Source organism: Pelophylax lessonae (genome assembly GCF_965119305.1).
Source record: "Pelophylax lessonae genome assembly, chromosome: 6".
Taxonomy (NCBI): Eukaryota; Metazoa; Chordata; class Amphibia; order Anura; family Ranidae; genus Pelophylax; species Pelophylax lessonae.
In genome coordinates, this window is record NC_138773.1 from 12,839,982 (window position 1) to 12,855,953 (window position 15,972).

Below are 15,972 nucleotides of genomic sequence, written 5' to 3' on the forward strand. Positions count from 1 at the left end.
AGGAGTGGTGAGAGGAGTGTAATGTGGGGATGGAGGGGGGCTGTGTATTATATAGTTGGGAGTGCAGTGTTATTGGGGGGAGGGGAGGTTATATAAATAGGTTAAGGAGCTGTTCTGTGCCAGGCTGAGCTTTATTTACATTCTGACATATAATAACATCAATATATATATCTATCATATAATCAGATGAGACTTCTAATATCATTGTTGTATTTCTGTCTATGGCAGGATCGGGGGAGGGGAGAGGATGGTGAGTATTGGAATTATTTCCTATCATGCGATGTCGATGAATGTGATTGGCTGATTCCGGGTGTATTTCAGGCGGTGACGCTGCACACGGATCTCGGTGATCTGAAGATTGAAGTGTTCTGCGAGAGAGCGCCCAAAGCCTGCGAGGTGAGTGTATACCAACCCCCGCACCGCCATTCTTCTCCTCCCCCCTAGGGGGCGTATATCTACAGAATTATGGCGGGGTTATTGTATAGGAATATGGAAGGCGGTGTGGAGGCCAGTGCCGGGAGAAGGTCATCCAGTGCCCAGGGCAAGGATACCAAACTGCGCCCCCTATTCCCTTAGGGTTAGGGTCCAGGCATACCCCCCCCCTTCCCGTAGGGTTAGGGTCCAGGTGTCCCCCCCTCTTCCCTTAGGGTTAGGGTCCAGGCGTCCCCCCCTCTTCCCTTAGGGTTAGGGTCCAGGCGTCCCCCCCCCCCTCTTCCCTTAGGGTTAGGGTCCAGGCGTCCCCCCCCCCTCTTCCCTTAGGGTTAGGGTCCAGGCGTCCCCCCCCCCCCCTCTTCCCTTAGGGTTAGGGTCCAGGCGTTCCCACCCCCCTCTTCCCTTAGGGTTAGGATCCAGGAGTCCCCCCCCTCTTCCCTTAGGGTTAGGGTCCAGGCGTTCCCACCCCCCTCTTCCCTTAGGGTTAGGGTCCAGGCGTTTCCCCCCCCCCCCCCTCTTCCCTTAGGGTTAGGGTCCAGGCGTCCCCCCCCCCCCCTCTTCCCGTAGGGTTAGGGTCCAGGCGTCCCCCCTCTTCCCGTAGGGTTAGGGTCCAGGCGTCCCCCCTCTTCCCTTAGGGTTAGGGTCCAGGCGTCGTCCCCCCCCCCTCTTCCCTTAGGGTTAGGGTCCAGGAGTCCCCCCCCCCTCTTCCCTTAGGGTTAGGGTCCAGGCGTCCCCCCCCCCCCTCTTCCCTTAGGGTTAGGGTCCAGGCGTCCCCCCCCCCCCTCTTCCCTTAGGGTTAGGGTCCAGGCGTCCCCCCCCCTCTTCCCTTAGGGTTAGGGTCCAGGCGTTCCCACCCCCCTCTTCCCTTAGGGTTAGGGTCCAGGCGTTCCCCCCCCCCTCTTCCCTTAGGGTTAGGGTCCAGGCGGTCCCCCCCCCCCTCTTCCCTTAGGGTTAGGGTCCAGGCGTCCCCCCCCCCCCCTCTTCCCTTAGGGTTAGGGTCCGGGCGCCCCCCCTCTTCCCTTAGGGTTAGCGTCCAGGCAGGGTGAGGTCAGGACTCAGTGCAGGCCAGTCAAATTCCTCCACCCCAAACTCGCTCATCCATGTCCATGCCAAACATTCCCATAGACACTCCTAAACCTTGTGGACGGCCTTCCCAGAAGAGTTGAAGCTGTTATAGCTGCAAAGGGTGGGCCAACTCAATATTGAACCCTACAGAGTAAGACTGGGATGCCATTAAAGTTCATGTGTGGGTGTGTGTGTGTGTATATATATATAACACACCATATTGGGACGCCTGCCATATACATATATACTGCTTTTATATTGGTCCATGGTTATTTTTAACTCCACATTGGTGAGTAAAACAAATGCATTATATGAGTGCCACACAAGTAATTGAATACTCCCTTGCCAACTGCAATATATATATATACGTTGCGGTTTACAAGCGATCAGCCGTATCCCCAGTATGTTTTTTTTTTTTTTTTTTTCAGCCAGAGATTCGCTTTCTCATTAACCACTTCCTATCCGCTGTATGCAGAATGATGGCCGCAGGGGTGGTTCTGTTATCCTGCATGGTGGGCATCATATCACATCCAGCAGGAGAAGTCCCTCATGCGTGCCCTAGGGGGCGCTCAGCGATCAGTGGTGCAGTGTGTCGATCCGACACATCACATCTCCGATCTAGATAAAGAGCCTATGATGTAGGCTCTTTACCACATGATCAGCTGTGTCCAATCACAGTTGATCACTTGGTAACCCGGAAGTGCGTTTTATCGGCTTTCCTCCATTAACGCTGACAAGGTGCTGATGGGGGGGGGGGGCTGCCAATTGGCAGCTCTCCTGATGAGGGGGACTGCGCTGATGATCAGCACATTGATTATCAGTGCAGACCCGTCAGCAGTGATGCCCATGAGTGCCCCATGAGTCACCTGTACCCACTTTTTATGCCAGTCAGTGCCCATTAGTATTGCCAGTCAGTGCCTTCCCATTAGTGCCACCTTTCAGTGCCGCCCATTATTGCTGCCTCATCAGTGCCTGTCAGTGCTACCTATCATTGCTGCCTCATCAGTGCCCATCATTGCTGCCTCATCAGTGCCCATCAGTAAGCCCGTCAGTGCCTTATCAGTGCTGCCCATCAGTGACTTCCCACCATTGCTGCCTCATCAGTGCCTTCCCATCAATGCTGCCTAATCAGTGCCCACCATTGCTGCCTCATCAGTGCCCATCATTAAGCCCATCAGTGCCTTCCCATCAATGCTGCCTCATCAGTGCCCATCAGTAAAGCCTGTCCGTACCTTCTCATCAGTGCAACCTATCAGTGCTGCCTCATCAGTGCCCATCAGTGAAGGAGAAAACCTACCTATTTACAAAATGTTATAACCGAAACAAAGAAAACGTTTTTTTTTTTTAGTTTTTACATTTTTTTATTTGTAGCGCAAAAAATGAACAAGCGCAGTGGTGATCAGATATCATCAATAGAAAGCTCTGTTTGTGGGGAAAAAGATGAAAATTTAATATGGGTACAATGTAGCAGGACCGCGCAATTGTCATTCAAAGTGTGACAGCGCTGAAAATTGGCCTGGGCAGGAAGGGGGTGAAAGTGCTCGGTATTGAAGGGGTTAAAAGTGGTCTGAGTGGCTAATTAGCTGCTGGATCCCTTTCAGAAGCAGCGGGAGGGGTTGCTCCCCCCCCCCCCTCCTCCCGCCGCTCGCTGGTGTTTCTCAGGCTTACGGCTTTTACCGACGTGCCCAAGAAATGATCCGTTCCGGGTTGCACAGCTGGCCATAGAGGTGATCAGAGACCAGATAGTCTTTGATCACCTCTATGATCTCGGAGTACCGGAGCGACGTCATGACATCACTTCCTGTCTAGGGCGAAAGTAAAACCTTTTTTTATTAAAGCAAAACATCAATTGTTTTGGACTTTATTGTATATTTTTATTAATGTATATGTGGATTGATTATTGAGAACGCCCCCCCCCCCCAGTCCATTTGGCGTACAGAAGGCCCCCCCCGGTCCATTTGGCGTACAGAAGGCCCCCCGGTCCATTTGGCGTACAGAAGGCCCCCCCCCCGGTCCATTTGGCGTACAGAAGGCCCCCCCGGTCCATTTGGCGTACAGAAGGCCCCCTCAGTCCATTTGGCGTACAGAAGGCCCCCCCCAGTCCATTTGGTGTACAGAAGGCCCCCCCGGTCCATTTGGTGTACAGAAGGCCCCCCCCCGGTCCATTTGGTGTACAGAAGGCCCCCCCGGTCCATTTGGTGTACAGAAGGCCCCCCCGGTCCATTTGGCGTACAGAAGGCCCCCCCGGTCCATTTGGCGTACAGAAGGCCCCCCCGGTCCATTTGGCGTACAGAAGGCCCCCCCGGTCCATTTGGCGTACAGAAGGCCCCCCCGGTCCATTTGGCGTACAGAAGGCCCCCCCGGTCCATTTGGCGTACAGAAGGCCCCCCTGGTCCATTTGGCGTACAGAAGGCCCCCCTGGTCCATTTGGCGTACAGAAGGCCCCCCCGGTCCATTTGGCGTACAGAAGGCCCCCCCGGTCCATTTGGCGTACAGAAGGCCCCCCCCAGTCCATTTGGCGTACAGAAGGCCCCCCCCGTCCATTTGGTGTACAGAAGGCCCCCCCCGGTCCATTTGGTGTACAGAAGGCCCCCCCCGGTCCATTTGGTGTACAGAAGGCCCCCCCCGGTCCATTTGGTGTACAGAAGGCCCCCCCGGCCCATTTGGCGTACAGAAGGCCCCCCGGCCCATTTGGCGTACAGAAGGCCCCCCCGGTCCATTTGGCGTACAGAAGCCCCCCCCCCCAGTGTTGGGGTACAGAAGCCCCCCCCCCCAGTGTTGGTGTACAGAAGCCCCCCCCCCAGTTGGTTTTTTTAAACCAAAACATCAATTTTTTTGAACTTTATTGTATATTTTTTTTTAATGTATATGTGGATTGATTATTGAGAACCCCCCCCCCCCCCAGTCCAGTTGGTGTACAGAAGGTGCCCCCCAGTCCAGTTGGTGTACAGAAGGCCCCCCCCCCAGTCCATTTGGCGTACAGAAGCCCCCCCCCCCCCAGTCCATTTGGCGTACAGAAGGCCCCCCCAGTCCATTTGGCGTACCAAAGGCCCCCCCCAGTGTTGACGTACAGAAGGCCCCCCCCCCAGTGTTGATGTACAGAAGGCCCCCCCCCAGTGTTGGTGTACAGAATGCCCCCCTTAGTTTTGGTGTTGCAGAACACACCCCCCAGTTGGTGTTGCAGAACGCCCCCCCTAGTTGGTGTACAGGATGCCCCCCTCCCCCCTTAGTTGGTGTACAGGATGCCCCCCTCCCCCCTTAGTTGGTGTACAGAATGTTCCCCCCCCCCCCCCCCCCCAGAAATGTAATTTCCTGCTTTTGTGATTGGTTCACTGATTTTCCCAGCAGTCTGCACATGGGCCCTGGTCACACCGCAGTGTTTTTCAGATCCTAAAAACGCTCATCTCTGAAGTTCCAAAACGCCCAACAAGCAAAATCCCATTGATTTCAATGTCCGCTGTTCATATCTGAGCGTTCTGTCACCTGAAGCAAAACGCCTGAAGCTCAAAAAACTACATGAGCTTCTCTTTTAGCAGATTAAAGGCGTTTTTGCTCAGATGTCAATGTTTGCCTCCGAAGGCCTGCAAAAAATTGTATGGAAAACTATACACTCAGGTGTGACTGGACCCTAAGATACAAGTCCTATCACATCTACAGAGAGGCAGACCCTGCCACTTTCATCATTAGAGCCCTGCAGGTGCAGCTGCTGATTGATATAAAATCACGCCTATTGGATTCACTCTACACATGGACACAGAGAAACAAACCGCTATTTCTTCAGGGTAACAAAAGGTCGGAATCTGCAGCAAAGTTTATTAAAGCGAAGACTTGGGCTCAGAGGAAGTGGGATGAATAATGCCGGCCATCAGGACAATGGGAGGCAGTGGGGGGGAATCTCTGGATTGAAGGTGAATGTTGCTAATTTTTCTTTATCTCCGACAGAACTTCCTGGCCTTGTGTGCTGCCAACTACTACAATGGCTGCCTCTTCCACCGCAACATCAAAGGCTTCATGGTGCAGACTGGGGACCCCACTGGTAAGAGCCGACACTACGCCCCTCCCCCCCAACAGACCTCGCCCCCCCCTACACACATCGGTATTCTCTGTGATCTGTTCACCGGGGGAGGGGACACTTTTAGACTGGGGCTTCACCACCAATTAGTTGCTTTTCTGCGGAAAGTTTTCGGTGTGTTGATTGGCTGCTTATTGGAATCGCATTGATTTCAGGGATTGCCAACTGTGAGCCGTCCATACTGGGTCCTATTGGTTCAGTAAGAGGGGGGCCACAGCCTGGCACATGAAACTGCAAGGAATACACCCATATATCGGCCAATGAAAATTATCTGCCAGAAATAGCGGTCTCAGCATTTTGGCGATAGGAAAAAAAAAATTGCTGATGGCATGCTGAGTCCTATTGACTTCAATGCACAGTTGTGTCCCCTATTGACGTCAGGGCACAGTTGCGTCCCCTGTTGACGTCAGGGCACAGTTGCGTCCCCTGTTGACTTCAGGGCACAGTTGCGTCCCCTGTTGACTTCAGGGCACAGTTGCGTCCCCTGTTGACTTCAGGGCACAGTTGCGTCCCCTGTTGACTTCAGGGCATGGTTGCGTCCCCTGTTGACTTCAGGGCATGGTTGCGTCCCCTGTTGACTTCAGGGCACGGTTGCGTCCCCTGTTGACTTCAGGGCACGGTTGTGTCCCCTGTTGACTTCAGGGCATGGTTGCGTCCCCTGTTGACTTCAGGGCACGGTTGCGTCCCCTGTTGACGTCAGTGCACAATTGCGTCCCCTATTGACGTCAGTGCACAATTGCGTCCCCTATTGACGTCAGTGCACAATTGCGTCCCCTATTGACGTCAGTGCACAATTGCGTCCCCTATTGACGTCAGTGCACAATTGTGTCCCCTATTGACGTCAGTGCACACTTGCGTCCCCTATTGATTTTAATACAAAATCGCCGGCAACATTTAAATAATTACATTTTTAATCTAAAAAAAAAAAACTGTTCATTTCGGTTTTTGGCCAAGGGCATCCTGAAGTTGCGGTCTAGAATTAAAATTTTGGTGCACCGCTACTGGTTATGGAGACACCACACAGCAGGGAGGGGGAGGTCTTACATCATATTCATCCAATGGAAGCTCGAGAGCAAGATGTCTATTGTGGCCAATGGTGCACGGCTTTCTGCCTTCAACTAGTGGGCGTGGTCAGAACAAACAGGGTGCTCAAATGGGGGTTCAGCCACCTCTGATCATGTCCTGCCTGTTAAGTTGGGTTGGGGGTGTTTATAGGCTCTCATGCACCCTGTACATGGAAGACTACAGGGACCAGCATTGCTTCTGCCTGGAACTTGCAATGTGTTCTAGTGGGGAGGACTGTATGGGGGGGGGGGGGGGGGCATGATTTCTAATGCTGAACCCCTCCCACAAGCTATTGGATCCGTTGGTAGAAGAGAGATTAAGTGGCGGGTGTGGGTGTGTCCTCAGTGTGTATGTATGTGTGTGTGTGTGTGTGTGTGTGTGTATGTGTGTGTGTGTATATATATATATATATATATATATATATATATATATATATATATATATATATATAGGACTTCACACATACACCTCTATACACTCATGTTGCACTTTTAGGAACATTGTTGCCATTTACAAAGATGGAGGGGGGTTATAAAATAAACTGTGTCTGACACATCCTGGAGGTCAATGTAGACAGGAGCCCATTATCCCCCCATCATATCTAATCATCTCTTCTGGTTTCCTCCCCCAGGGACAGGGAAGGGGGGGCAGAGCATCTGGGGACGCAAATTTGAAGATGAATACAGTGAGTATCTCAAGGTAAGTGTGTCCCCCCCCCCCCCCCCCTAATATAGGATATCCGTGTGACGTGTCATGTGATGCAAACATCCGATTATTTCGTACATCCGTGCTTTCATTGCAGAGTGACCAGCAGTTGACATTTTTTACTTTCTGCAATGTAACATTCCCAAAAAAATAAAAAATCTATTTTTTATCCTTTTTAGGCAAATTTTTGGTAAAGAAAATCACAATCTGTGTATTTTTAATGGTTTGTGCAAAAGTGATCGCATCTACAAGCTAGGGGAAAGATTTGTCATTTTTATTTATTACTTATTTTTTTACTAGAAATGGCGGTGATCTGCGATTTTTAGTGCGGGACTGTAACATTGCGGCGGACAGATCAGACCCCTGACTGACACCTAGCTGACCGTTCTTCTCTCTCAGCGGGGAGCGATTGTGGGTGTCAGGCAGCAATCGGAGCCGCCTGACCCGTGCATCGGAGTCCCCGCTGAATAGTGAGGGCGGTATATATGCTGCGGGTGGTTGGCAAGTGGTTACAAAATCAAATTTCTTGAATAATTTAGGCCTATGAGCCGGGTTCACACTAGCGCGACCTGTCAGCCTGACAAGTCGCGCTCCCTCGCGGTCCATTGACCGCTACAGGAGCCGTTCTAATAGGAGCGACACAAGTCGCTCCGACTTAGAAAAAGGGTCCTGTACTACTTCGGGGCGAAGTTGCCATAGTGACGGGACCATCTCCTCTCAGCTTGTCCTCCATCGCCTCCTGGCCTCTGTCGGCTCTTCCGCTTCCTGGGGTGGTGACTGGCGCCGTCACCGCGCGCCCCCGTCACCTTCTGGTCTTTCAGTGCGTTCCATGGCTTTGGGACGCAACGCAGCTTCCTCCCTTACTGTATCCTGAATTGGTCTATCGGCTGCTTGGGCTCCCCTGGTAAAACATGGGAATCCCGCCGGTCAGAGCCTAACATTGGTTCCTGCCCCATTTTTGGCTACAGTGCATTCACCATCTCCATGGTTGGTAAGGATGCACACTATAGCCAGTTAGCCACAGTGACATAGCAGGTTTTTGTTTGAGGCTGCCATCTCATGGTCAGTGACGGTATCACACCTTTTAAAGCGGAGTTCCGGGCACGAAAACTTTTTTTCAGTGAACATACCCCCGGGATAGTCGGGGCTAGTACATTCCACAATGGCTAGCCTCTGATCTGTTCCGGTTCGCACTTACCTACAAGAAGAAATACTCACTTTTAAAACTTCTTCTCCAGCGTTGCCATCTCTGTTGTGGGCAGCTGAAGCCGGCGCGATCCTCTTCTGCGTCCTCTTCCGTTTCTTCTTCTCCCCGAATGCGCCTGCACCGGCCCCTCTCGTCACTTCCGGTGCGGCGCCACATTCCTCCACAGCTGCTGGGCATGCCCAGAAGCTGTTTAGCAGGGAATGTGGCATCGCCCCAGAAGTGACGAGCGGGGCCGGTGCAGGCGCATTGATTCCTGGGAGCGATGATGTTCAGCTCGCAGGAATCATCGCAAGACAGGAAGTGACGTCGGAGCCGCGGCACAGAGGGAGGAAGTGGAGAATAGGTGAGTATTTTCTATCTCCAATTACAAGGTGAGTAAAAAAAATAAATGCCTAACTATCCAATTCCTTTTCTGGTGAAGGAGACCAAGCGGATGGGCACAAAAAAAAAAGTTTGTTTTTGTGCCCGGAACTCCGCTTTAAGTGCTTTTATTACAATAAACATTGTTTTTTTATGACTGATTGTGGAGCTCCTGCCTGTCATTTTGGAGAATTATCATTGGACTTCACTCTGTCCACAAGTCCGCCCCGTTAGCGCTCCTTTACATTGTGGCTTTCAGTGATTGGCTCCCCTTCCCATGGGGAGGTTGCGGAGCAGCTAGGACACAATAGGCTGTGTCAGTACACCATCCTCTCTGTAGCAGGCGCTAGATCCCTTTTTTTTCCTGTGAAGCTATTACTGGTTGTTAAAGAGACCCGGTCACCATCCTAAACACCTGCATGTAAAATTACAAAAAATCCCACAAGTATAAATATGTTTTCCATGCCATAAATGATTGTGATTTGCATTGATTTACAATGTGTCTCTGAACTTGCTAGAAAGTCTGACTGCTCCAGGAAGAGTCAGTTCTCAAGCACAGCCCTCTGCTCTTCTTAAAGTGTCTATGCTGGCCCAGCTCCTCCACCCCTTCCCTTCTTTATGTAACCTTTTTTTTATGTAGCTGCAGGGGAGGAGTAAAAGGGGAATACTATGGTGTGACATCACATCCAAGATGGTGGCACCCAGCAGCAGTAAATGTCTCTGTTTAATCAGATTTATAAAATCTGCTCCAATCACATATAATCTTATAGGAGGAGTGTTGTATAATCTTATAGGAGGAGTGTCGTATAGTCTTATAGGAGGAGTGTCGTATAATCTTATAGGAGGAGTGTCGTATAATCTTATAGGAGGAGTGTCGTATAATCTTATAGGAGGAGTGTCGTATAATCTTATAGGAGGAGTGTCGTATAATCTTATAGGAGGAGTGTCGTATAATCTTATAGGAGGAGTGTCGTATAATCTTATAGGAGGAGTGTCGTATAATCTTATAGGAGGAGTGTCGTATAGTCTTATAGGAGGAGTGTTTATAGGAGGAGTTTTGTATAATCTTATAGGAGGAGTGTCGTATAGTCTTATAGGAGGAGTTTTGTATAATCTTATAGGAGGAGTGTTGTATAGTCTTATAGGAGGAGTGTTGTATAGTCTTATAGGAGGAGTGTTGTATAGTCTTATAGGAGGAGTGTTGTATAGTCTTATAGGAGGAGTGTCGTATAATCTTATAGGAGGAGTGTCGTATAGTCTTATAGGAGGAGTGTCGTATAGTCTTATAGGAGGAGTGTCGTATAGTCTTATAGGAGGAGTGTCGTATAGTCTTATAGGAGGAGTGTCGTATAGTCTTATAGGAGGAGTGTCGTATAGTCTTATAGGAGGAGTGTCGTATAGTCTTATAGGAGGAGTGTCGTATAGTCTTATAGGAGGAGTGTCGTATAGTCTTATAGGAGGAGTGTCGTATAGTCTTATAGGAGGAGTGTCGTATAGTCTTATAGGAGGAGTGTCGTATCGTCTTATAGGAGGAGTGTCGTATCGTCTTATAGGAGGAGTGTCGTATCGTCTTATAGGAGGAGTGTCGTATCGTCTTATAGGAGGAGTGTCGTATCGTCTTATAGGAGGAGTGTCGTATCGTCTTATAGGAGGAGTGTCGTATCGTCTTATAGGAGGAGTGTCGTATCGTCTTATAGGAGGAGTGTCGTATCGTCTTATAGGAGGAGTGTCGTATCGTCTTATAGGAGGAGTGTCGTATCGTCTTATAGGAGGAGTGTCGTATCGTCTTATAGGAGGAGTGTCGTATCGTCTTATAGGAGGAGTGTCGTATCGTCTTATAGGAGGAGTGTCGTATCGTCTTATAGGAGGAGTGTCGTATCGTCTTATAGGAGGAGTGTCGTATCGTCTTATAGGAGGAGTGTCGTATCGTCTTATAGGAGGAGTGTCGTATCCTCTTATAGGAGGAGTGTCGTATCCTCTTATAGGAGGAGTGTCGTATCCTCTTATAGGAGGAGTGTCGTATAGTCTTATAGGAGGAGTGTCGTATAGTCTTATAGGAGGAGTGTCGTATAGTCTTATAGGAGGAGTGTCGTATAGTCTTATAGGAGGAGTGTCGTATAGTCTTATAGGAGGAGTGTCGTATAGTCTTATAGGAGGAGTGTCGTATAGTCTTATAGGAGGAGTGTCGTATAGTCTTATAGGAGGAGTGTCGTATAGTCTTATAGGAGGAGTGTCGTATCCTCTTATAGGAGGAGTGTCGTATCCTCTTATAGGAGGAGTGTCGTATCCTCTTATAGGAGGAGTGTCGTATCCTCTTATAGGAGGAGTGTCGTATCCTCTTATAGGAGGAGTGTCGTATCCTCTTATAGGAGGAGTGTCGTATCCTCTTATAGGAGGAGTGTCGTATCCTCTTATAGGAGGAGTGTCGTATCCTCTTATAGGAGGAGTGTCGTATCCTCTTATAGGAGGAGTGTCGTATCCTCTTATAGGAGGAGTGTCGTATAGTCTTATAGGAGGAGTGTCGTATAGTCTTATAGGAGGAGTGTCGTATAGTCTTATAGGAGGAGTGTCGTATAGTCTTATAGGAGGAGTGTCGTATAGTCTTATAGGAGGAGTGTCGTATAGTCTTTATAGGAGGAGTGTCGTATAGTCTTATAGGAGGAGTGTCGTATAATCTTATAGGAGGAGTGTCGTATAGTCTTATAGGAGGAGTGTCGTATAGTCTTATAGGAGGAGTGTCGTATAGTCTTATAGGAGGAGTGTCGTATAGTCTTATAGGAGGAGTGTCGTATAGTCTTATAGGAGGAGTGTCGTATAGTCTTATAGGAGGAGTGTCGTATAGTCTTATAGGAGGAGTGTCGTATAGTCTTATAGGAGGAGTGTCGTATAGTCTTATAGGAGGAGTGTCGTATAGTCTTATAGGAGGAGTGTCGTATAGTCTTATAGGAGGAGTGTTGGTGAAATGGATGGTTGGCTGACCTGGGTGTCTTTAGTACAGGCGGCCCCCGGGATACAGACAAGATAGGGACGTTGAATTTGTAAGTCGGAACAGGTACATTTTTTAGGTTTAGCTCCAGCCAAAAAATAATTTTAAGATTTTTGGATAGCACAGGGAAGGGGTAACCCCCCCCCCCCCCCCCATAAGATTTGTTTTGCTCTCTGTGCCCCTGTTCAGAAGATTTCACCTCACTTTCTGTCCCTGTGACAATTGAATTTTGGGAATTTCGGGTTGTTGTGGAAACAAGGATTGGTGATAAAGCTTCAGTGGAGACACCTTTTTCCCATGATAACTCTTCCAGGAGTGAATTTCCCTTCCTAGGGGGAGATTTCCTCTCACTTCCTGTTGTCACCCCCCCCCCCCCCCCCATTTGTAAGTTGGATGTTTGTAACCCGGGGGGCCGCCTGTATACAGAGAATTGGGTTTTCAGTGGTAATTCCTGTTTCCACCTCTCCAACTATGATTTTATTTATTTTCCTCTAGAAGTCTCCTTTCCTCCGCTGCAGACGTTGTGGAGATTTGTATTGGTGTGGATAGGAGATTGGAGGAGATTTGTATTGGTGTGGATAGGAGATTGGAGGCAGTTCTCTGTATAGAGTTATTCCTGTTTGTGTTCTCTCCCCCTCCTTGCAGCACAGCGTGCGTGGCGTTGTCTCCGTGGCCAATAACGGCCCCAACACCAACGGCTCCCAGTTCTTCATCACCTACGCCAAGCAACCCCACCTGGACATGAAGTACACTGTGTTCGGGAAGTGAGTTATTGGGGGCATCTGGGTGACAACAGTCAGAATATTAGACGGGGGGGGGATATTAGACCAGGGGAGGGTAGGGGGAGGGGATATTAGACCAGGGGAGGGGATATTAGACCAGGGGAGGGGATATTAGACCAGGGGAGGGTAGGGGGGGGGATATTAGACCAGGGGAGGGTAGGGGGGATATTAGACCAGGGGAGGGTAGGGGGGGGATATTAGACCAGGGGAGGGTAGGGGGGGGATATTAGACCAGGGGAGAGTAGAGGGGGGGATATTAGACCAGGGGAGAGTAGAGGGGGGGATATTAGACCAGGGGAGAGTAGAGGGGGGGATATTAGACCAGGGGAGAGTAGAGGGGGGATATTAGACCAGGGGAGAGTAGAGGGGGGGATATTAGACCAGGGGAGGGTAGGGGGGGGAATATTAGACCAGGGGAGGGTAGGGGGGGGGGAATATTAGACCAGGGGAGGGTAGGGGGGCCGGATATTAGACCATTCCTTGCTCTTTGTTCCTGACGCCCCCGTTCCTTGCTCTTTGTTCCTGACGCCCCCGTTCCTTGCTCTTTGTTCCTGACGCCCCCGTTCCTTGCTCTTTGTTCCTGACGCCCCCGTTCCTTGCTCTTTGTTCCTGACGCCCCCGTTCCTTGCTCTTTGTTCCTGACGCCCCCGTTCCTTGCTCTTTGTTCCTGACGCCCCCGTTCCTTGCTCTTTGTTCCTGACGCCCCCGTTCCTTGCTCTTTGTTCCTGACGCCCCCCGTTCCTTGCTCTTTGTTCCTGACCGCCCCCCGTTCCTTTCTCTTTGTTCCTGACCGCCCCCCGTTCCTTTCTCTTTGTTCCTGACCGCCCCCCGTTCCTTGCCCTTTGTTCCTGACCCCCCCCCCGTTCCTTGCTCTTTGTTCCTGACCCCCCCCCCCGTTCCTTGCTCTTTGTTCCTGAACCCCCCCCCCGTTCCTTGCTCTTTGTTCCTGACGCCCCCGTTCCTTGCTCTTTGTTCCTGACGCCCCCGTTCCTTGCTCTTTGTTCCTGACGCCCCCGTTCCTTGCTCTTTGTTCCTGACCCCCCCCCCCGTTCCTTGCTCTTTGTTCCTGACCCCCCCCCCGTTCCTTGCTCTTTGTTCCTGACCCCCCCCCCCCCCGTTCCTTGCTCTTTGTTCCTGACGCCCCCGTTCCTTGCTCTTTGTTCCTGACGCCCCCGTTCCTTGCTCTTTGTTCCTGACGCCCCCGTTCCTTGCTCTTTGTTCCTGACGCCCCCGTTCCTTGCTCTTTGTTCCTGACGCCCCCGTTCCTTGCTCTTTGTTCCTGACGCCCCCGTTCCTTGCTCTTTGTTCCTGACGCCCCCGTTCCTTGCTCTTTGTTCCTGACGCCCCCGTTCCATGATCTTTGTTTGCGACCCCCGTTCCTTGCTCATTGTTCCTGAGACCCCCCCCGTTCCTTTCTCTTCTCTTTGTTCCTTTCTCTTTGTTCCTGCTCTCATATTGATCAGTTGTGTTTCCTGCAGAGTGATCGATGGGCTGGACACTCTGGATGAGTTGGAGAAGCTTCCGGTACACGAGAAGTCATTTCGCCCGCTGACAGAAGTGCGGATCAAAGATGTCACCATTCACGCCAACCCGTTTGCCCTCTGACCTCTGCCAACCGGAGGCAAACTCTGTACTCGGCCATCTGTGCTCATCTGTATCAGATGTTACATTGTGTAGAAGGGGTGAGGAGCGAGCGGGACCTGTACGCCGCTACTGCTGCTGTTTTGTGGTGATCAGTTTACATTTTTTGTTACATGAAAATTGTTAAACTGTTTTGTCAAAAATAAACTTTTTTTTTACTTACTTTGTGTCTGTACTGGATACACCTCCTCAGGGGGGTCCTAGAACTCTAGGCCTGTGCTTGTCTGGCCTCGTATCCTGTGGATGGACCGTATTCAGAAAAGATGTCCGTATGACAGTCATCCACCTGCAGAAGTTTTCCAGACTAGACCATACCAGCGGGGCACCCGACTCAGTTACTTATTACTTTTTTAAAGCTGGTTTCTGGGCTCCCTCCCTGCCCTCTAATTGGTCACTAAGTACACTCACTGCCCACTTTATTATGTACACCTTGCTAGTACCTGGTTGGACCCCCTTTTGCCTTCATTCTTGGTGGCATAGCTACAACAAGGTATGGAGATTTTGCTCCATAGTGACATAGCATCACACAGTTGCTGTAGATTTGTCGACTGCACATCCATGATGCCAATCTCCCGTTCCACCACATCCCAAAGGTGCTCTATTGGATGGGATGTGGTGAGTGTGGAGGCCATTGGAGGACAGTGACCTCATTGTCATGGTGAAGAAACCAGTGGTGAGATGATTGGAGCTTTGTGACATGGAGCATTATCCTGCTGGGAGGAGCCATCAGAAGATGGGGACACTGTAGTCATAAAGGGATGGACATGGTCAGCAACAATACTCAGAAAGGCCGTGGGGTTTAAAGATGCTCAATTGGTACTAAGGGGCCAAAAGTGTGCCAAGAAAATATCCCCCACACCATTACACCACAACCACCACCAGCCTGAACTGTTACCCCCCCCCCCCCTTCCCCACACCATTACACCACCACCACCAGCCTGAACCGTTACCATCCCCCCCTTCCTCCGCCACACCATTACACCACCACTACCAGCCTGAACCGTTACCATCCCCCCCCCTTCCTCCCCTACACCATTCCACCAGCCTGCATTTTCCTCCACAAAACTGCCGCTCCCTGGATATTTTCTCTTTTTCCCGCCATTCTCTGTAACCCCGAGAGATGGTTGTGTGTGAAAATCCCAGTAGATCAGCAGTTTTTGAAATACTCAGACCAGCCCGTCTGCACCAACAACCATGCCACGTTCAAAGTCACTTAAATCCACTTTCTTCCCTAATTCTAAAGCTTGGTTTGTACTACAGCAAGTCCTCTTCACCATGTCTAGATGCCTGAATGAGTTGCTGCCATGTGATTGGCTGATTAGCAATTTGTGTAACCAAGCAATTGAACAGGTGTACCTAATAAAGTGGCCGGTGAGTGTATATTTTGCTTTACAGCTAAGCAAAGGAGATATTGGAGGACATAATTTAGCCGAGATCTCCCTCTGCTGGCTGCATGTGAAAACTACCATCTACGATATTGTTTACTTACATGGCTATAACACTTTTTTTTTTTTTCCCTGAATCCTGACTATACTAACAAATGTTACAGACAAGGGTCCTTGGAGTCGCAGGGGTTGCTACAGAGAAACTGGAGACACCGGAAGCGGAAGTTACAGGGGTGGCTGGAGACACAGAAGTCACAGGGTGCTTTGGGGGT

At 50.4% G+C, this 15,972-nt stretch overlaps 1 protein-coding gene across 1 annotated transcript; it reads left to right on the top strand.

Annotated features, from left to right (window-relative positions):
- The first annotated feature begins 192 nt into the window (after positions 1 to 192).
- Positions 193 to 14,344, top strand: PPIL3 (peptidylprolyl isomerase like 3). The gene is made up of 6 exons (XM_082262470.1): positions 193 to 250; positions 322 to 396; positions 5,440 to 5,533; positions 7,266 to 7,333; positions 12,538 to 12,656; positions 14,153 to 14,344. Exons 1-6 carry the CDS (start codon positions 248 to 250, stop codon positions 14,277 to 14,279), a joined length of 486 nt encoding a protein of 161 aa, XP_082118596.1. The 5' UTR covers positions 193 to 247; the 3' UTR covers positions 14,280 to 14,344.
- The last annotated feature ends 1,628 nt before the right edge of the window (positions 14,345 to 15,972 follow it).

Bases quoted from the DNA above. Each gene is read 5' to 3' on its own strand.
- PPIL3 (XM_082262470.1), top strand. The intron at 397-5,439 runs GTGAGTGTATAC...TATCTCCGACAG, and splicing joins GAGCGCCCAAAGCCTGCGAG to AACTTCCTGGCCTTGTGTGC. The intron at 5,534-7,265 runs GTAAGAGCCGAC...TTCCTCCCCCAG, and splicing joins GCAGACTGGGGACCCCACTG to GGACAGGGAAGGGGGGGCAG.